At 44.1% G+C, this 15267-nt stretch overlaps 1 protein-coding gene across 4 annotated transcripts in view; it reads left to right on the top strand.

The window, feature by feature from the left end:
* Positions 1 to 15267, top strand: part of SFR6 (sensitive to freezing 6) — a 118751-nt gene that overhangs the window by 16786 nt on the left and 86698 nt on the right. For 2 of the 4 annotated variants that reach the window (XM_086799361.1, XM_086799379.1), the window contains exons 6-8: positions 12637 to 12721; positions 12937 to 13575; positions 14058 to 14649. In XM_086799361.1, coding sequence (XP_086655487.1) covers positions 12637 to 12721; positions 12937 to 13575; positions 14058 to 14649 — 1316 coding nt within the window. Of the gene's footprint in view, positions 1 to 12636; positions 12722 to 12936; positions 13576 to 14048; positions 14650 to 15267 lie in introns of all 4 variants that reach the window. The other 2 variants (XM_086799353.1, XM_086799370.1) reach the window with 1 other exon arrangement.

Below are 15267 nucleotides of genomic sequence, written 5' to 3'. Positions count from 1 at the left end.
GCTTATTTTGTTGCTATTAGAAAAAAATTATACTCACAAAATGATTTCGGCTAGTTGGTATTTAGAGGGCGAGGCCATTCCATGGTGGACTCAGTGGACTCATGCCCACACCAAATTAGGTACGACAGCTCATGTTTGGGATGAATTCGTCTTAGATTTTAAGCGGCGGTTCCTGTCGCCCCATTACCTTGAGAGCGACTTGAAGACGAGTTTAGGAGGGCACGTCAAAACGCGTAACCAATCCTGCAGTTTGCCAGCAAAATTTCAAACTTACGTTTGCAATTGGGCATTTTTGATAAGGACAAGAAAGGGCAGTTCCTCTATGGCCTTGACATGTAAACCTAGTGGGAAGTGTGTATGTTTAGGCCAGCCACCTTCGAGGATGCACTCTCACTTGCGTAGAGTGCTGAGATGAAGTACAATGGAGGAAAGCCCAAGACTTCCTAGCCTTCCACTCCCAAGGGACCCGCCTCGGGAGGGAAAGGCTAGAACCAAACGGGGTCTTCCCTAGGATAGAGCATGGGAGTCTCTGGCTCCAAGAACTCGATTAATGCACTCAAGCTTACTTTAGACCAGAAAGCTCAAGCAAGCAAGACCGGTCGTAAGTTGAGTCTAGAAGAAACAGCTCAGTACAAGAAAGAGGGTAGGTCTTTATCTCCCCCTACTGGACAAGGATATGTCTGAGTGACAATTCCCTATAGGAACTCTCCCTCCTTGTAATTTTTTTCATACTTAATATAAGTATCTTCTCTAGAAAAAAAAGCAGAAGACGGCATCTTAGAGCTTTTACAAGTGTGATTAACTACTTAATTATACTCTTTAATTATCATTAGAGCAATACTCCCCCTTGAATGATATAGGACGAAAACAGAGCAACTTGGTGGATGCAATTGGCTGCCCAAATGAGAAGGGTTTTGTAAACAAATGAGAAAATATGAAATAGTAACTCTTAGTTTGAACTCTCATTGATTAAAAAAAACTAAGATGTTTAGCACTAATCTTTTGCTAATGAATGTTAACAAAAATCTGAGAGAAAGCTTTGAACTCTCCAACCAATGGATATGGAGCTTCAAGATTGATGAGTGTTCTTCTCTTGAACCCAATTGAACAGCCCTAAAAGGGTTTTACTCCTCTTCAACCACATGCGGTGAATTTGCGATTTTGTCACAAGCCCTTTGTGCTGAAAACTGGTTTGATTTGGTGACATTTTTCTCCAAATTGGTTGAAGAGGTGTTGGAGGTTGAGGACCTTAGCTACATGCTTATGTGCTTGAATCTCAGCTAAACTTCATCCCATAATATTAGGCATCTCTCCTACAATTTGGGCTCTCTTTATGGTGATTGGAATCCTCCTAACCAACTTGAGCTAGGCGTCTTGTTCGAGGTAGATTCTAGGGCTTTTCACTTCTTATATTTCTCAGTTACAATATCCAAATTGATTCTAAGTTTAACCGATCGGAGACCCGGAACAAAAGATGAACACTTCAAACACCAAACAGAGTATGAATACGTCGGGAAGCCACAACAATATAAAGAGAGCACACTGAGCTGGAACGGCCTGTCCCCCTGTAGGAACTTCTTTATTTCTGAGAAGCTTTCCAGGAATCCAAGGTGAGGGTGCATATAGCACCAGATTTTCATGCCCAAATAATGATATGACCGGCCAAACTTTAATGATGTGTGAACATATTGACTTATAAACCATATGTCACATTAATGAATAAAATCCCATGATGCTCATATTGTGTGGCCATCATGTCAGTGAATGTTTCAGCTTCCTTCTTTGGAAAATCACGGTCTCACCTTGGTTCTGTTTTGAGTGTGGGCTTGTCCCAAAACATTGATCAAAGCTAGTGAAGGGACCAAATGGTGACATCCCCTCCGTCTTATAAACAATTGTATGCAATTGTAGGAGCTTGATACCACTGGAATATTGTTCAAGTGTAGTAGATTCACTGCCAATCTGTAGTATTTCATAATCTTGGCATTAAAGGCATATATCCAAGTCCAGGATCTGAAGTCAGATACGGGCATAGGAGCCAACCATATCGAGAAACAAAGTTCGGCCATATCCTTAGTCAACAACTCTGGTAATAAGCAGATACAGGCATAAGAGGCAATTGTGTCGCAAATATTCATAAATGATAAGTAGCTTTAAGTACCTGCAAAAAGAAAATAAACAGAATACATAGTCACAAAACATCTTGCCATGTCATTAGACTACATAAGGGCACCACCCCTATGATCCAAATGCATGCCCAAGCCTAACATGCTTCACATGTCCATCTCTTCACAGGTACTTGCGCTTTGCTGTGTGCCCTGTACAAGAGTACAACTGCTTCACTAGGGCACGACCCTTCCATGAAGCCAAAAATGCTCGCCAGGGTTTCCCCTTCCACGAGACTTCACTCACCAGGGCAACCACCCTTCAATGAGTTCACATAACTCATTAGATTCACCAACCCTTCCATGAGTTACTAGGGTCACCAACCTTTCCATGAGTTTACATACTCACTAGGGTCACTAACCATACTCTCTAGGGTCACCAACCCTTCCATAGTTCATGTACTCACTCACCAGGGTCACCAACCATTCCATGAGTTCACGTACTGACTCAACAGGTTCACCAACGCTTCCATGAGTTTAGATACTCACTCACTAGGGTCACCAACCCTTCCATGAGTTCAGATACTGACTCATCAGGGTCATCAACTCTTCCATGAGTTCAGATACTGACTCACCAGGGTCATCAACCCATGCATGTGTTCACTCTACCATGTACACTCCATGTTGACCACACACCTAAAGGAGAGGTGGGCTCAAGTATATAAGATAAGAATGAGTCACAAGCATAGATCTTGGTTCTCCATAAGCATACTTGGTATAGATAGTTTACTGGCATTTCGGTCGTCAATAGTTTTATAGACATTTTGGCCGCCAATAGAAATCCTCGATCCATGAGATATCTGTGAATTCCATAAGTCCACCGCATCCCAAATAAAGGGAGCGAAAAACATACTCCATGCTAGTAAAGGGAGCCATAGAGTTGTATATAAAGCCCAAGAATCATTGAGCCTATGATAACCATATAGATGAGCCAAACCATCATATATGTATAAGTCCTAGAGCAGAGATATGCCAAAAACTTAGTCCATAGTCGTTCATATCTATATAAAAACCATATAAACGAGAGTTTTCAACCATTAATATTGTTTACCTGAAACTGTTCAAGGCAAACAACACACAGTTCTCCTTATACGGCCATACAAGTGTTAATTGTTCAAAAACACTTACAGTAAATTGCCAAAAAGCATCAACTTTGCAAAACTCAAAGTATACTTAGCTTTTCTTTGCTAGGTTCGACATGAAGTCAAGAAATATCTTGTCACCATATCCACAAGATATCTTGAGATATATCTCCATATAACTTGTTTGTAAGCTAGATTTATAATCCACAATAATCCATATGAAAAGAGTGTTGAATACGGGCACATAAAACCAACTCCATACTTCGAGGGTAAAATCTGTGAATCCATAAATCCTTAGTCCAAGCTATCTACTGCTCATGCTCTTGACACATGACTGCTTCAATAAGTGAATAAGGTAGCCCTGCTCAATAGCAATAGTATTGGTCAGTGTGGTCCCCACTTCTAATCTTTTCTCTTCCCCATTGTTGGAAGGAAACCTCTGCTTCCGAGAGAGCCTATGCTCTGATACCACTATAACCAATCAGGGACCCGAAACAGAAGATAAACACTTCAAATACCAAACAGAGTATCAACACGGTAGGAAGCCACAACAAGATAAAGACAGCACATTCAGCCGGAACGGCCGGCCCCCCATAGGAACTTCTTTATTACTTAGAAGCTTTACAAGAATCCAAGGTGAGGGTGCATATATCACCGGATTTTCCACAAAGCATATACAAGGCTCAACTCCAGATCTTTTTCTAGAGCAAAGCCAAAACAATACCAATAGCTGTCCAGAAACTGTCTCAAAACAGTCCCAAAATCAGCCTCAAAACTGTCTCAAAAACACCCTTGGAGGCAACCAGCTGTAGACAGATACTTTAGGGCTGCATCCACCACTCTAAGGCGGCTAGAAGAGAGAGAGGGAGAAGGCCAGTCGCTGCCACACGTGTGGAGGCTGTACGGCCAGCCTTGGAAGCAGGTGCTGCTGTACGGCCAGCGCCTCTGTAGCAGACAACAAAGCGAGAGAGTCGAAAACTGCTGCCGGCTTGTGCGCACGAGAGAGAGAGAGAGAGAGAGAGAGAGAGAGAGAGAGAGAGACGTGTGTGCTGTCATTCGCATCCAAGGGAGAGGAAATAGCAACTGCCGCCTGTTCTCTCCAAGGTTAAAATCATATATATGTGTGTCTGTGTGAGAGATTGGTCAAGAAAGCTCGAAGTCTATATCTAATATCCTTTGATAGACAAGGAGTGATGTGTCAACACACGTCACATTCTAGCATTTCAGCCTATCTAAGAATTTCAAAATTAGCACTCACAACATAAACAATGTCTAAACATACCCAAATACACCATGATTGGAATTTGACAATTCAAGTAGATAATAGAAACAAATGATAAATCAAAATCAAATGACAATGTCACATCTGTCTGATGTCATGAGCGCAAATGGGCTATACAAAGCGATCGCTGAACATAATAAATAGAAAAAAGGACACGGGGGAAGAAACCAAAACACAAACGTTTTTTATGTTTGAAACGTTTGGAAGTCCAAAAAGTACTAAATAATAAAAAATGGGTTTTAAATGCAACCTTGGTTCTCTCATGCGCCTATCTTCAAGGACAGTCCTCCTTCATGTCTTTTCCACGATTCAGCCCCCTCCTTTTAAGATGGAGTTGTCCAGCTTAGAATAGCGCTCGTGCTTTTCCTTTTTTGCCAAAGTGGCCCTAGCTGCTTAAAATATTTGCTTTTTATGCTTTTCCCAACTTGCTGCCCAAGCTTGGCCCTAGGCTCCTCCTTTTGTCCAGAGATCCATGCCCAAATAATGATATGACCGGCCAAACTTTAATGATGTGTGAACATATTGACTTATAAACCGTATTAGTCACATTAATGAATAAAATCCCATGATGGTCATGTTCCGTTGCCATCTTTTAAGCCAATCCATGTTAGTGAATGCTTCAGCTTCCTTCTTTGGAAAATCCCCGTTCTCACCTTGGTTTCGTTTTGAGTGTGGACTTGCTCCAAAACACTGATCAAAGCTGGTGAAGGGACCAAATGGTGACACTAATGCTATAGATTTTACATCATGAGACCTACATGGCCTTCCAATGGATGGATAATGCTTGTTATTTCCAACATTTACTACATCCAATCCACACAGATGGATTTCGTTGCTACAAGACTAGACGAGATGAAGCAAAAGTACATGGCTTCTGAGGAATTTGATAGCAGTGGGAACATGCATTGAGCGCCACATGACCTTGCCATTTCTTGATACGGGATGGTTGGCTTTTTTACAAAGGTCGACTCTGTGTCTTGAAGTTTCTATCGGCTTAGAATGAGGTGAGATGTGGTCACTTGTGTGTAACATTGTCCGATTTGTCAAAAGGTGAAAGCATCGCATGGAAAGATTTCAGGTTTGTTGCAACCGTTGCCGATTCCCGACGGTCCTTTCCAAGATATATTTATGGATTTTGTGATAAATTTGGCTCCTAGTCTAGGTGAGCATAACATGCAATGTTTGACGATTGTTGATCGTTTTAGCAAGTTTGTTATGCTTATTCCTTGCAAGGCTAACGTTATTGTCGAAGATGTTGTAAAGCTTTTATTCTGCAAAGGTACCCAGGTGGTGGCATACCTAGGGCCATTGTATTAGATCACAATACGAAGTTCACCCCTCATTTTTGGAGAGCATTGTTTGATAATTTTAATACTAAGTTAGATTTTTCCAGTGCATTTCACCCACGGACGTATGGCTAGACATAGACTTATAATCAATTGGCGTTCTCAATGTGCTGAAGTGTTATGTTCATGATGAGCAAGGTAACAATATTTGCCTTTGGTTCAAGCAGCTCTTAATGTTAGCACTTTTATCCCCAGTTTCTGCTCTTTTATGGTGCCCATTTGGTCCCCTTTTGTATTGCCCTTGCTTGTGGGCTGGCCACCCCTTTTTACTATTTTTTTGGGATTTTTCCCAGCCATTCTGGCATTTTTCCAGTCGGCCATGTCCAACAGCTCCAGTCGGTCTGTTTATGAGCTCCAGTCGGCGAGCACTTGTCTCTTGCTTGGGACTGTTTTGGTTCAGTATATTCAGCATAGTTTGCTCCATCTCTCTCTCTCTCTCTCTCTCTCTCTCTTGCACTCTCTGTGCAGCACATTCTAGTGCCACTCTGCTTCCGCTCTGTGCACTCTTTCATGGTATCATCGCTCCCGGTTTAGCAACCTTTCTGCTGCCCCAGATTCAGCCTTGTTTTCAGCACCTACTCCTCTGTGTTTTCTTCCAGATTCATAGCTTTTGCTGCTGCGTTTTCTGGACAGCACCCTACTGGTCGCTTTTCCTTCAGATTGGCTTCACCAATTCAGCCATCTGGCTCTTGTTGATCAGCATTTCATTGCCCACTTGGAGATTGGACTGCAGGCGGCCTGTTTTCTACAGGACAGCACCTTTTCACTGCTGTGTTTTCCTCTCTAGTGGCCCTTTCCCTTTGCAGGGGGGGGCTTGTGGTGTTGCAGGCTTTGGTGGCACTCTTGGTACCTGTGGAGGACACCTTTTCTTTAGAGTTTGTGCATTTCTTGAGATTGAGCCCAAGCTTTTGTGATGGCTGCTCCCACTTCTCTTCATATGTTTGCTGAGTCTGCCAAGTTGGATGGTTCCAACTACACCCTATGGAAGGTGAAGGTGAAATCGGCCTTGCGTGGCGTAGATCTCTGGGATTGGCTTGTTACACCGGCCAATGCCACCCCTCCCACCGTTGCTTCCGGTGGTGTGACTTAGGCACAGATTGATATTTGGCAGTCGAATGATCGACGTGTTTTCTCCTTCCTGATGTTGAACTGTCAGGATGCTGTTCTCTCTCATGTGCGTATAGCAGATGCTGCACATGAAGTTTGGAAGGCTTTTGCAGATCTCTATGAGATTAAGTCTCCGGGTCGGATTTTGGCATTGGAAAAGCAACTTATGAACTTATCAGTTTCTGCGTTTCCATCTTTATCTGCTTTCATCTCGAAGATGAAAGATCTCCGGGACGAGCTTGCCGTTTGTGGCAAGGATATCTTCACAGAGGATATGGCTATTTGGCTGCTCTCCAAACTTCCAGAGAGGTTTGATGCATACTTTCAGTCTCTGGTTTCTTCTCCTCATCCTGTTCTAGTTACTTGGGAGGAAGGTCTCCCCTCCGTTTTGCAGATTGAGTCTCGCTTTGAGGAGTGGACCGGCACCTTCGGTGGCCCTGATGGAGCTTTGGCAGCACGAGATAAAGGGAAGACTCAACAAAAGAAAGGAAAAGGGGGTTCTGACAAGAACTCCAAGGATTCCGATAAGGATAAAGACAACAAATCTTCAAAGAATAAGGACATTGAATGTCATTATTGTGGCAAGAAGGGTCACAAGTCACCCCAATGTCACAAGAAGAAGCGTGATGAAGCAGCAAAGAACTCTTCCTCAACGGCGGTGTCTCAACCCAAGAAGGATGATGGAATTCTTCTCTTAGCAGGTACTCGGCGGCGGATACTTGCTCTTGTGACTTCTTAGTCACGGTCTTGGATTGTTGATAGCGGTGCTATTGCTCATATGACACCCCATCGAGATTGGTTCGAGGACTTCACTGCCAGATCAGGCGAGATCACTCTGGGTGATTCTTCTTCTGTGCCAGTGCATGGTCATGGCACTATACCCATCTTCCGTTCTGACGAGGACAAGAGGTACTTCTCTGACGTTTTGTATATTCCAGATTTAGCTTTTAACCTTTTGTCAGTGAGTGCTCTTACAACTCAGGGTGCTGAGGTGATCTTTTCTCGTTATGAGATTACCATTCGTGATAAGGCGATTGGTAGCATCTTGGCTCAGGTAGTCCAAGATAGTGGCCTCTACAAATTGAGCGCTCTGCTTTCTTCTGGTGCTTCTTCTGCTCTTTGGCATGCTCGGTTTGGCCATTTGAGCTATCAGCTTCTGCAGCGAGCTTCGAAGGATGGGTTGGTTAATGGATTACCAACCATCAAGGCTCCGTCTTCTGCTTGTTCCTCTTGTTTACAGGGGAAGCAACACCGAGCCGCCTTTCCGAAGGAGGCGACACAGAGTCTTCGACATCACTTGCAGACTTATGTGGTCCTATGAGTACCGCGTCTTCTGCTTGTTCCTCTTGTTTACAGGGGAAGCAACACCGAGCCGCCTTTCCGAAGGAGGCGACACAGAGATCTTCGACATCACTCTCTCATTCATGCAAACTTATGTGGTCCTATGAGTACCGCGTCTTTGAGTAAGGCGTTGTACATGCTCGTGATGGTGGATGATTTTATCAGATATACTTGGGTTTTCTTTCTGAAGACCAAGGATGAGACTTTTCATCACTTTTGATTGGAAAGCCGAGGTGGAAAAAGAGACCGGTCACTCGGTCAAGGCTCTTTGGACCGATGGAGGGGGTGAGTTCACATCCCAGGAGTTTCAGCAATATTGCAAGACACATGGCATTCGGAGACAGCTTACTACAGCATATACTCCATCACAGAATGGAGTTGTCGAGAGGAAGAACAGGACCATTATGGAGATGGCCCGTGCTATGCTTGAGCATTCTTCATTACCTCGACGTTTCTGGGCGGCTGAGGCGGCTTCCACTGTTGTCTACATTCAGAATAGGTCTCCTACTGCTGCTCTTCCCGACAAAACTCCATATGAGGCTTTCCATGGTGAGAAGCCCTCCGTTGTTCATTTCCGGATATTTGGATGTACGGCGTATGTTCATGTGCCTAAGGAGCACCGCTCCAAGTTGACTCGAAGTCTCAACGCATGACTTTTCTCGGATACAACACTGTGTCCAAGGCATATCGTCTTTATGATCCTCAGGCCGGTAAAGTTGTTGTGAGCCGTGATGTGGTGCTCGACGAGACTCCTACATCTTAAGAGGGGGGTGGTGAGCTTCTTCTTCCTGCACCTCCTCCTCCTCCTCCTGCTCTCGCTGTTACTGTTACACCTCCAGCTGAGGATACTCAGTCAGATGATGATGACCTTGCTCCTCCTCTGGCGAGTTCGAGCAGATCTATACCTGGTTGGTATTATCAGACAGTTCGTGACTCTGGGTTACGTGAGCTTCCTTTTGCTCCTCCGCCTGGCTCTCTTCGGCGTTCTTCCAGAGTTACAGGGAAACAAATTCATGAGGGCAATATGTTTGTTAATTATGCTGTTATGTCTACAATCATTAATGGTCCTTCTGATCCCACTTTTGTAGACGAGGCTCTTTCACATGAGTCCTGGCGTCATGCTATGCAGACAGAGCTGGATGCTATCGAACGGAATGGCACTTGGATTTTGGCGCCTCAGTCTCTGCAGTGTAAGGTGATTGGTGTGCGTTGGATTTTCAAATCAAAGTTCCAAGGTGATTGGCAGCTTGGACAAGCACAAGGCGAGTTTGGTTGCCAAGGGTTATGCTCAGTGCCCTGGTGTTGAGTTCAATGAGACCTTCGCTCCGACGGCCCGGATGACTACCATTTGCACCGTTCTTGCACTTGCAGGACATCATAGATGGCCCGTTTTCGAGATGGACGTCAAGTTGGCTTTCTTGAATGGAGAGCTTACACAGGAGGTTTATATTGATCAGCCGCCAAGATTTGTTGTTCCGGGCAAATAGGATCATGTGTACCGGCTGAAGAAGGCTTTATATGGTCTAAAGTAGGCTCCGCGGGCTTGGTACCAGCGGATTGATGAGTTCTTTCTTAAGCTCGGCTTGCGCCGTTCTCATGCAGATTCGAACCTTTATATCCTCCTTGAGAGGGGGTTGATTGTTATCATTGTGGTCTATGTTGATGACCTCATCTTTACAGGTTCTTATTCTGCGCGGTTCCATTCCGTTTTGGATGCTTTGGAGACAGAGTTTGAGATGACGGATCTTGGCCTCTTGCATTATTTTCTTGGCTTTGAGATTTGGCAGACCTCGAAGGGCATTTTCTTCTCTCAGCAGAAGTACACTCGGGAGATTCTTGATAGATTTCAGACGACTGGGTGCAAACCAGTATCTTCTCTTATGGATATTGGTGAGAAGCTTTCTGCACTTGATGCTTCTCCAGGGACTGATCAGGGACAGTATCAGGTTCTTGTCGGTTGTTTGGTATGGTTGACCTACTCCCGATTGGACATATGCTTCGTAGTTAGTTTATTGAGTTCCTTCTCATCCAACCCTGTCAGCAGCATTGGCGGTGTGCTCTCAGAGTTCTTCGGTACTTGCGTGGCACTCTGGATTTTGGCATCTTTTATGGCCAAGGATGCACTCTTGTTGGATGGTCTGACTCAGACTGGGCTGGAGATCCAGATACATGGCGTTCGACCACTGGTTGTGTTTTTTCACTTGGGTCTGGAGCCATTTCTTGGAGCAGTAAAAAGTAGCCTACTGTGGCGCTTTCCTCTACTGAGGCGGCGTACCATGCAATTTGTCATGCTGCATGTGAGGCGATATGGTTGCGGAGATTATTGGAGGAGCTCGGCTGTCCTCCTACCGGATCTACTCTTCTTTGGTGTGACAATCAGAGTTGCATTGCCATCGCCAAGAACCCTGTGTTTCATGCTCGTACGAAACACATTGAGATTCTTATCACTATGTTCGTGAACGGGTTCTTGCTGGAGATTTGCGTTTGGAGTATTGTCCTTCCGCGGAGAATGCTGCAGATTTGTTCACCAAGCCGGTTTCTCAAGCCTCCTTGGCTCCTCATCTTCGGATTCTCGGAGTTTGTTCAGCATCTGGTGCTGAGAGGGGGTGTTAGCACTTCCATCCCCAATTTCTGCTCTTTTATGGTGCCCATTTGGTCCCCTTTTGTATGGCCCTTGCTTGTGGGCTGGCCACCCCTTTTTACTATCTTTCTGGGATTTTTCCCAGCCATTTTGGCATTTTTCCAGTCGGCCATGTCCAACAGCTCGAGTCGGCCTGTTTATGAGCTCCAGTTGACCAGCACTTCCCCACTATAAATAGTGTGGTGCTGGCCTCTCATTTCTCATTCAGTCTTGTACATATTTTGCTCCCTCACTTATGAGACTAACAGTGTCTCTTGCTTGGGACTGTTTTGGTTCAGTATATTCAGCATACTTTGCTCCATATCTCTCTCTCTCTTGCACTCTCTGTTCAGCACATTCTAGTGCCACTCGGCTTCCGCTCTGTGCACTCTTTCACTTAATGGCTCCTTTTCTTCACCTATTGGCAAGATTCCATACGAGTCAGCATTTGGAAGATCGTTCCAATAGTCGTGAGCAGGCCCACAGCTGTTGATCAAGCCGACCAGCATATGGGAGTGCCTATATAAGCCATATTCAGTTTTTTGCATCAATCATCTCATATATTCTGTAAGAGCCAGGGTTCAAGGGCATAGACAGCCAAGGGCAAGGTGGAAGGTGAGGATCAAGGGTCATCTTGAGGCTGAAAGTCATCTCAGCCAGGTGAAGGTCTTCAAAGTCAGTTTCGTTCCTGGTTATTTACAGCCAGCAGTGAGTCATTCTATTCATTCAATAAAGCAAATACACCATATGTGGTGGTGGCCCTTCAAGATTATTTGGGACTAAACGCTGTGTATTGACTTTCTTCTCTCTCTCTCTGCACTCTTATTCTCATTACATTGTGCTATACATCATCAAGAACAAAAGGGCTGAAAGTTATTTATCAAAATATAATCCTCGTCTGTAAGCTTCCGCATGTTACACCACGTGCCAGTGGCACAAGGGAAAACAGGGTTAAAGATCGAGGTGAAGGTAGCTGAACTGGTCCACAAAGTGTAGGAAGGCCAAGCAGTGCAAGTTAAAGTGAGAGTGGGAAGTCAGCAACAGAAACCAGCAGCAATTTACGCAATGGACCATGGTGAATAAAGGATGAAAAGGTGCTGGGCTTTTACTTAGGATATGGTTGGGTCAAGATATGGGGCACTAAAAATTAGTTGAAGGGTTTTTTCAGAATGGTAGCCATCCTACTTGCAATCAATTTGTCCTTTCAAAAATTAAGTCACACTCATAAAAAGAGATTCTTAGCACTCATTCTATTGTTTAGTCTTTTCATAGGCCTAGGGTATGTTGCGAGCTTAGTTGGAGATTCAAGCTTCTCTTTTACTGGAATTTTTGCTTTTGGCCATTAGATTTGGCTTGATTCAGCTGTTAGGTCTATCAAGTGTGTTCATAAGTTCAGTGTGAGCTTTTTAATGGTTGTCAGTCCAAGAATTTAAGATTGCAAGATTTTTATCTTATTCTGTAGAGTCAAAATATATTTTTCGGAAAGTTTATCTTATCCTGTAGAGTAAGTGTTAGAAACAAACAACCAATGACAAGCTTTTTTCAGTGGAGCTTCAAATGTTAAAGCTTAACAAGTTCAGTGAGGGGATTGACAAATAGTTTATTGTTGCACGCTTTTTGGCAATTTTTGTAATTTCTACTGAACAAAATCAAATACACCTCCTTTTTTTTTTTTGGTTTCCTTTAATTCCAGTATCGGTGGGCTCCTACCACAACAAGTGGGTTATCCAAGCCATCTTTTGAAGAAAAATTTATTTCTCACCAGTTTCGAGCATCAGGTGATTTTTTGAAAGGATTGCATTTATATGTACAATAGGTGTCAGGTTTCAAACGCAAACCACTGACAGTGCCTTGGGCGGGCAAGGACCTGTTGACAGAGTGGCGTGTGTTTTAAGGGCGGTTGTTTTCTTGTTTCATTTTTTGTCATCATTTTTACTTTGATACAGCATACTGTGTAGTCTCATATAACTCTCCATATGCTTGCTTTCTGCAGCTCGATGGCCAAATTTCCTTTGTGTCTGTTCGGTTTCAGTGTCAGGGCGTGTGCATCTGCATTGGTGTCAGTGGCCTCCCTTGCAAGGGGCATCGCATCAAAGATGGTTTTCCACAAGGAAAGGTGTGTTAGGAGCTGGACCAAGTGAGTTAATTTCAGCAGATGCAATAGTAAGCGAGTCAGGGGCTTTACTTATTACCGGAGTTCCCATTTGCAATCTGTCAACTGTTGTCATATGGGAAGTTAGTGCAGTGTCTACGAACAGCCAAGAGACTAGTCAGCAAATCAAATCTGGAATGGCTTCTTGGCCTGGAATTGCTTCATTGCCTGCAGTGTTACTAGGTTGGCATGAGGGCTTAGGAAGTGACACAAAGGGGGGTACAGACAGTACAACTCACCCCCCTAGCATGGAAGTGAAGGCACACACTTTATTTGCTGAAGTGAGATCACAACAACCTCAAGTAGTTGGCAGTGATGGAGAGGCTCCGCTTCTGCAATGCTCCCCAGTATCAAATCTGTCAGCGTATGCGGCACCTGAGCCTTGTCCATCAACTGCAACTGGATGGTGTTCAGGGGTCAGTGCTGTTGCTTTTGACCCATCAAAAGGAGGTTCTGTCTTGGTAGTTTTGCTAAATGAAGGTATGATCATGCATGTACTTACTGATGCTTTTTATTTATATATTTATGAGTGCTTTTTGTTGAATTTTGAGTGTATTATTTGATTACCTAATAGAATGTATTTGCATATGTATGGATGCATGCATGTTCGTAAGCATGCAAACATATATGAACTAATGCATGTATGTATGCATGCACATATGTAGCTCATGTGCATGCATGCATGTAATGTGTGTGTGTGTGTGTGCATCCATATCTGTATGTGTGTGCATGCTGCATGTGTACACATGCATGTGTACACATGCATGTGTGCATGTGTACGTGTGCGCATATGTACACATGCATGTGTGTCTGCATATCTGTATGTGTACACGTGCGTGTTGGGTGAGTACATGTGCGTTTGGGCGTGTACATGTGTGCATGGCATGTGTGTTTACAGAGTGTGATAGGCTTTGTGTAGTTTTTACTGCTCTGACCCTACATTGTTTTCGAAGTGTTTTCAGGTCATGATTTCTCGCGCTTTCCTGATGAGGGGCCTCCTCTCATCGGGTACAGAGTGCAACGGTGGGAAAGTTCACGACAACAAGTGGGCGTACATCCCCTATTTGAACCAGCAGTACCTGCAACCTATTCAGGCTCATCACCTCCAACAACAACAACAACGACCATCTGGAGATCCAATGCTGACAAAAGCATCTCAGTTCTGAAGAAAGGAGAGACTTCTGCGCTCCACTCTATTGGTAACCGCAGTGAGCTGTATGGGAACATAGATATGGATCGGCCCACGACTGTCAAGCCATGCTCAAAAATTGTGTTTTCTGCTCATGGTGCTGAGCTAGCAGTGGTCACTGCTTGTGGAGATGTTCACATTTATTCTGGCTCCAATCTTACTTCTATTGACAATTATTATCTCAAAGTCGGCCTTTTGAGTGCTGCTCCTGCTTTTTCACCAACGGGTTGCTGCTTGAGTACAGTCTGGCATGATACTAAGAGGGACTGCAGTGTCTTGAAAATCATACGGGTTAATCCACCTGCAGTTTCTGGGATGCAAGGAGCCAGCAGTAGTTCAACATGGGAGCGTGTATTAGCTGATAGGTAAATGTGTGTGTGTGTGTGTGTGTGTGTGTGTGTGTGTTTTTGACTTAGTTGTGGTAAAATTAACACATTTTTGGAATAAATAAAATGTGCAGTTAAGGAGTAGTTGAGTTCATAATTACGAGAAACAGCCAAAATGTGGGGTTATTGGTCCGTTTCAATGATTTCCAGGGGAGGGGGGGTGGGTAAGGGTCCAAAACACGTTTCAGCTGTTCCATTTCGGCCGTTTACATTTCTGAAATGGTGTGCTTTGGTGGCTTCCTCTGCTCTTATCTTGTGAGATTGCTGATGATGTTTCCATTAGAACACTCTTTAAGTTCCGACCCCGTCCTATGCAAGAGTAGACTATATGGAAGGGCACTCTCATGCCAATTGTGAACCCCCAAAAGTTTCAGTAACTTCCAAACCAGTCTCAGTATGGATCATAGTCACAAAAAAACGCGTTTCGAAGCAACGAAATGTGTGAAACGTTTCTACCCCAAAACGTTTCGAAACAAATTTGAAACCCCTGCGAAGTCGGCATTTTGTCCAAATTTAGAGGTTTATTTATTTTTTCTCTTTCTCCTAGCGCGTTTTCACCCGTCGGCCGGATTTGTGCATTTTTTTTTCTCCCACCCT

This window comes from Cibotium barometz, chromosome 1, assembly GCF_041138505.1.
Source record: "Cibotium barometz isolate CiBa-2024 chromosome 1, ASM4113850v1, whole genome shotgun sequence".
In the NCBI taxonomy this organism is placed as follows: domain Eukaryota; kingdom Viridiplantae; phylum Streptophyta; class Polypodiopsida; order Cyatheales; family Cibotiaceae; genus Cibotium; species Cibotium barometz.
This window is presented reverse-complemented; position numbering and strand designations above follow the sequence as displayed.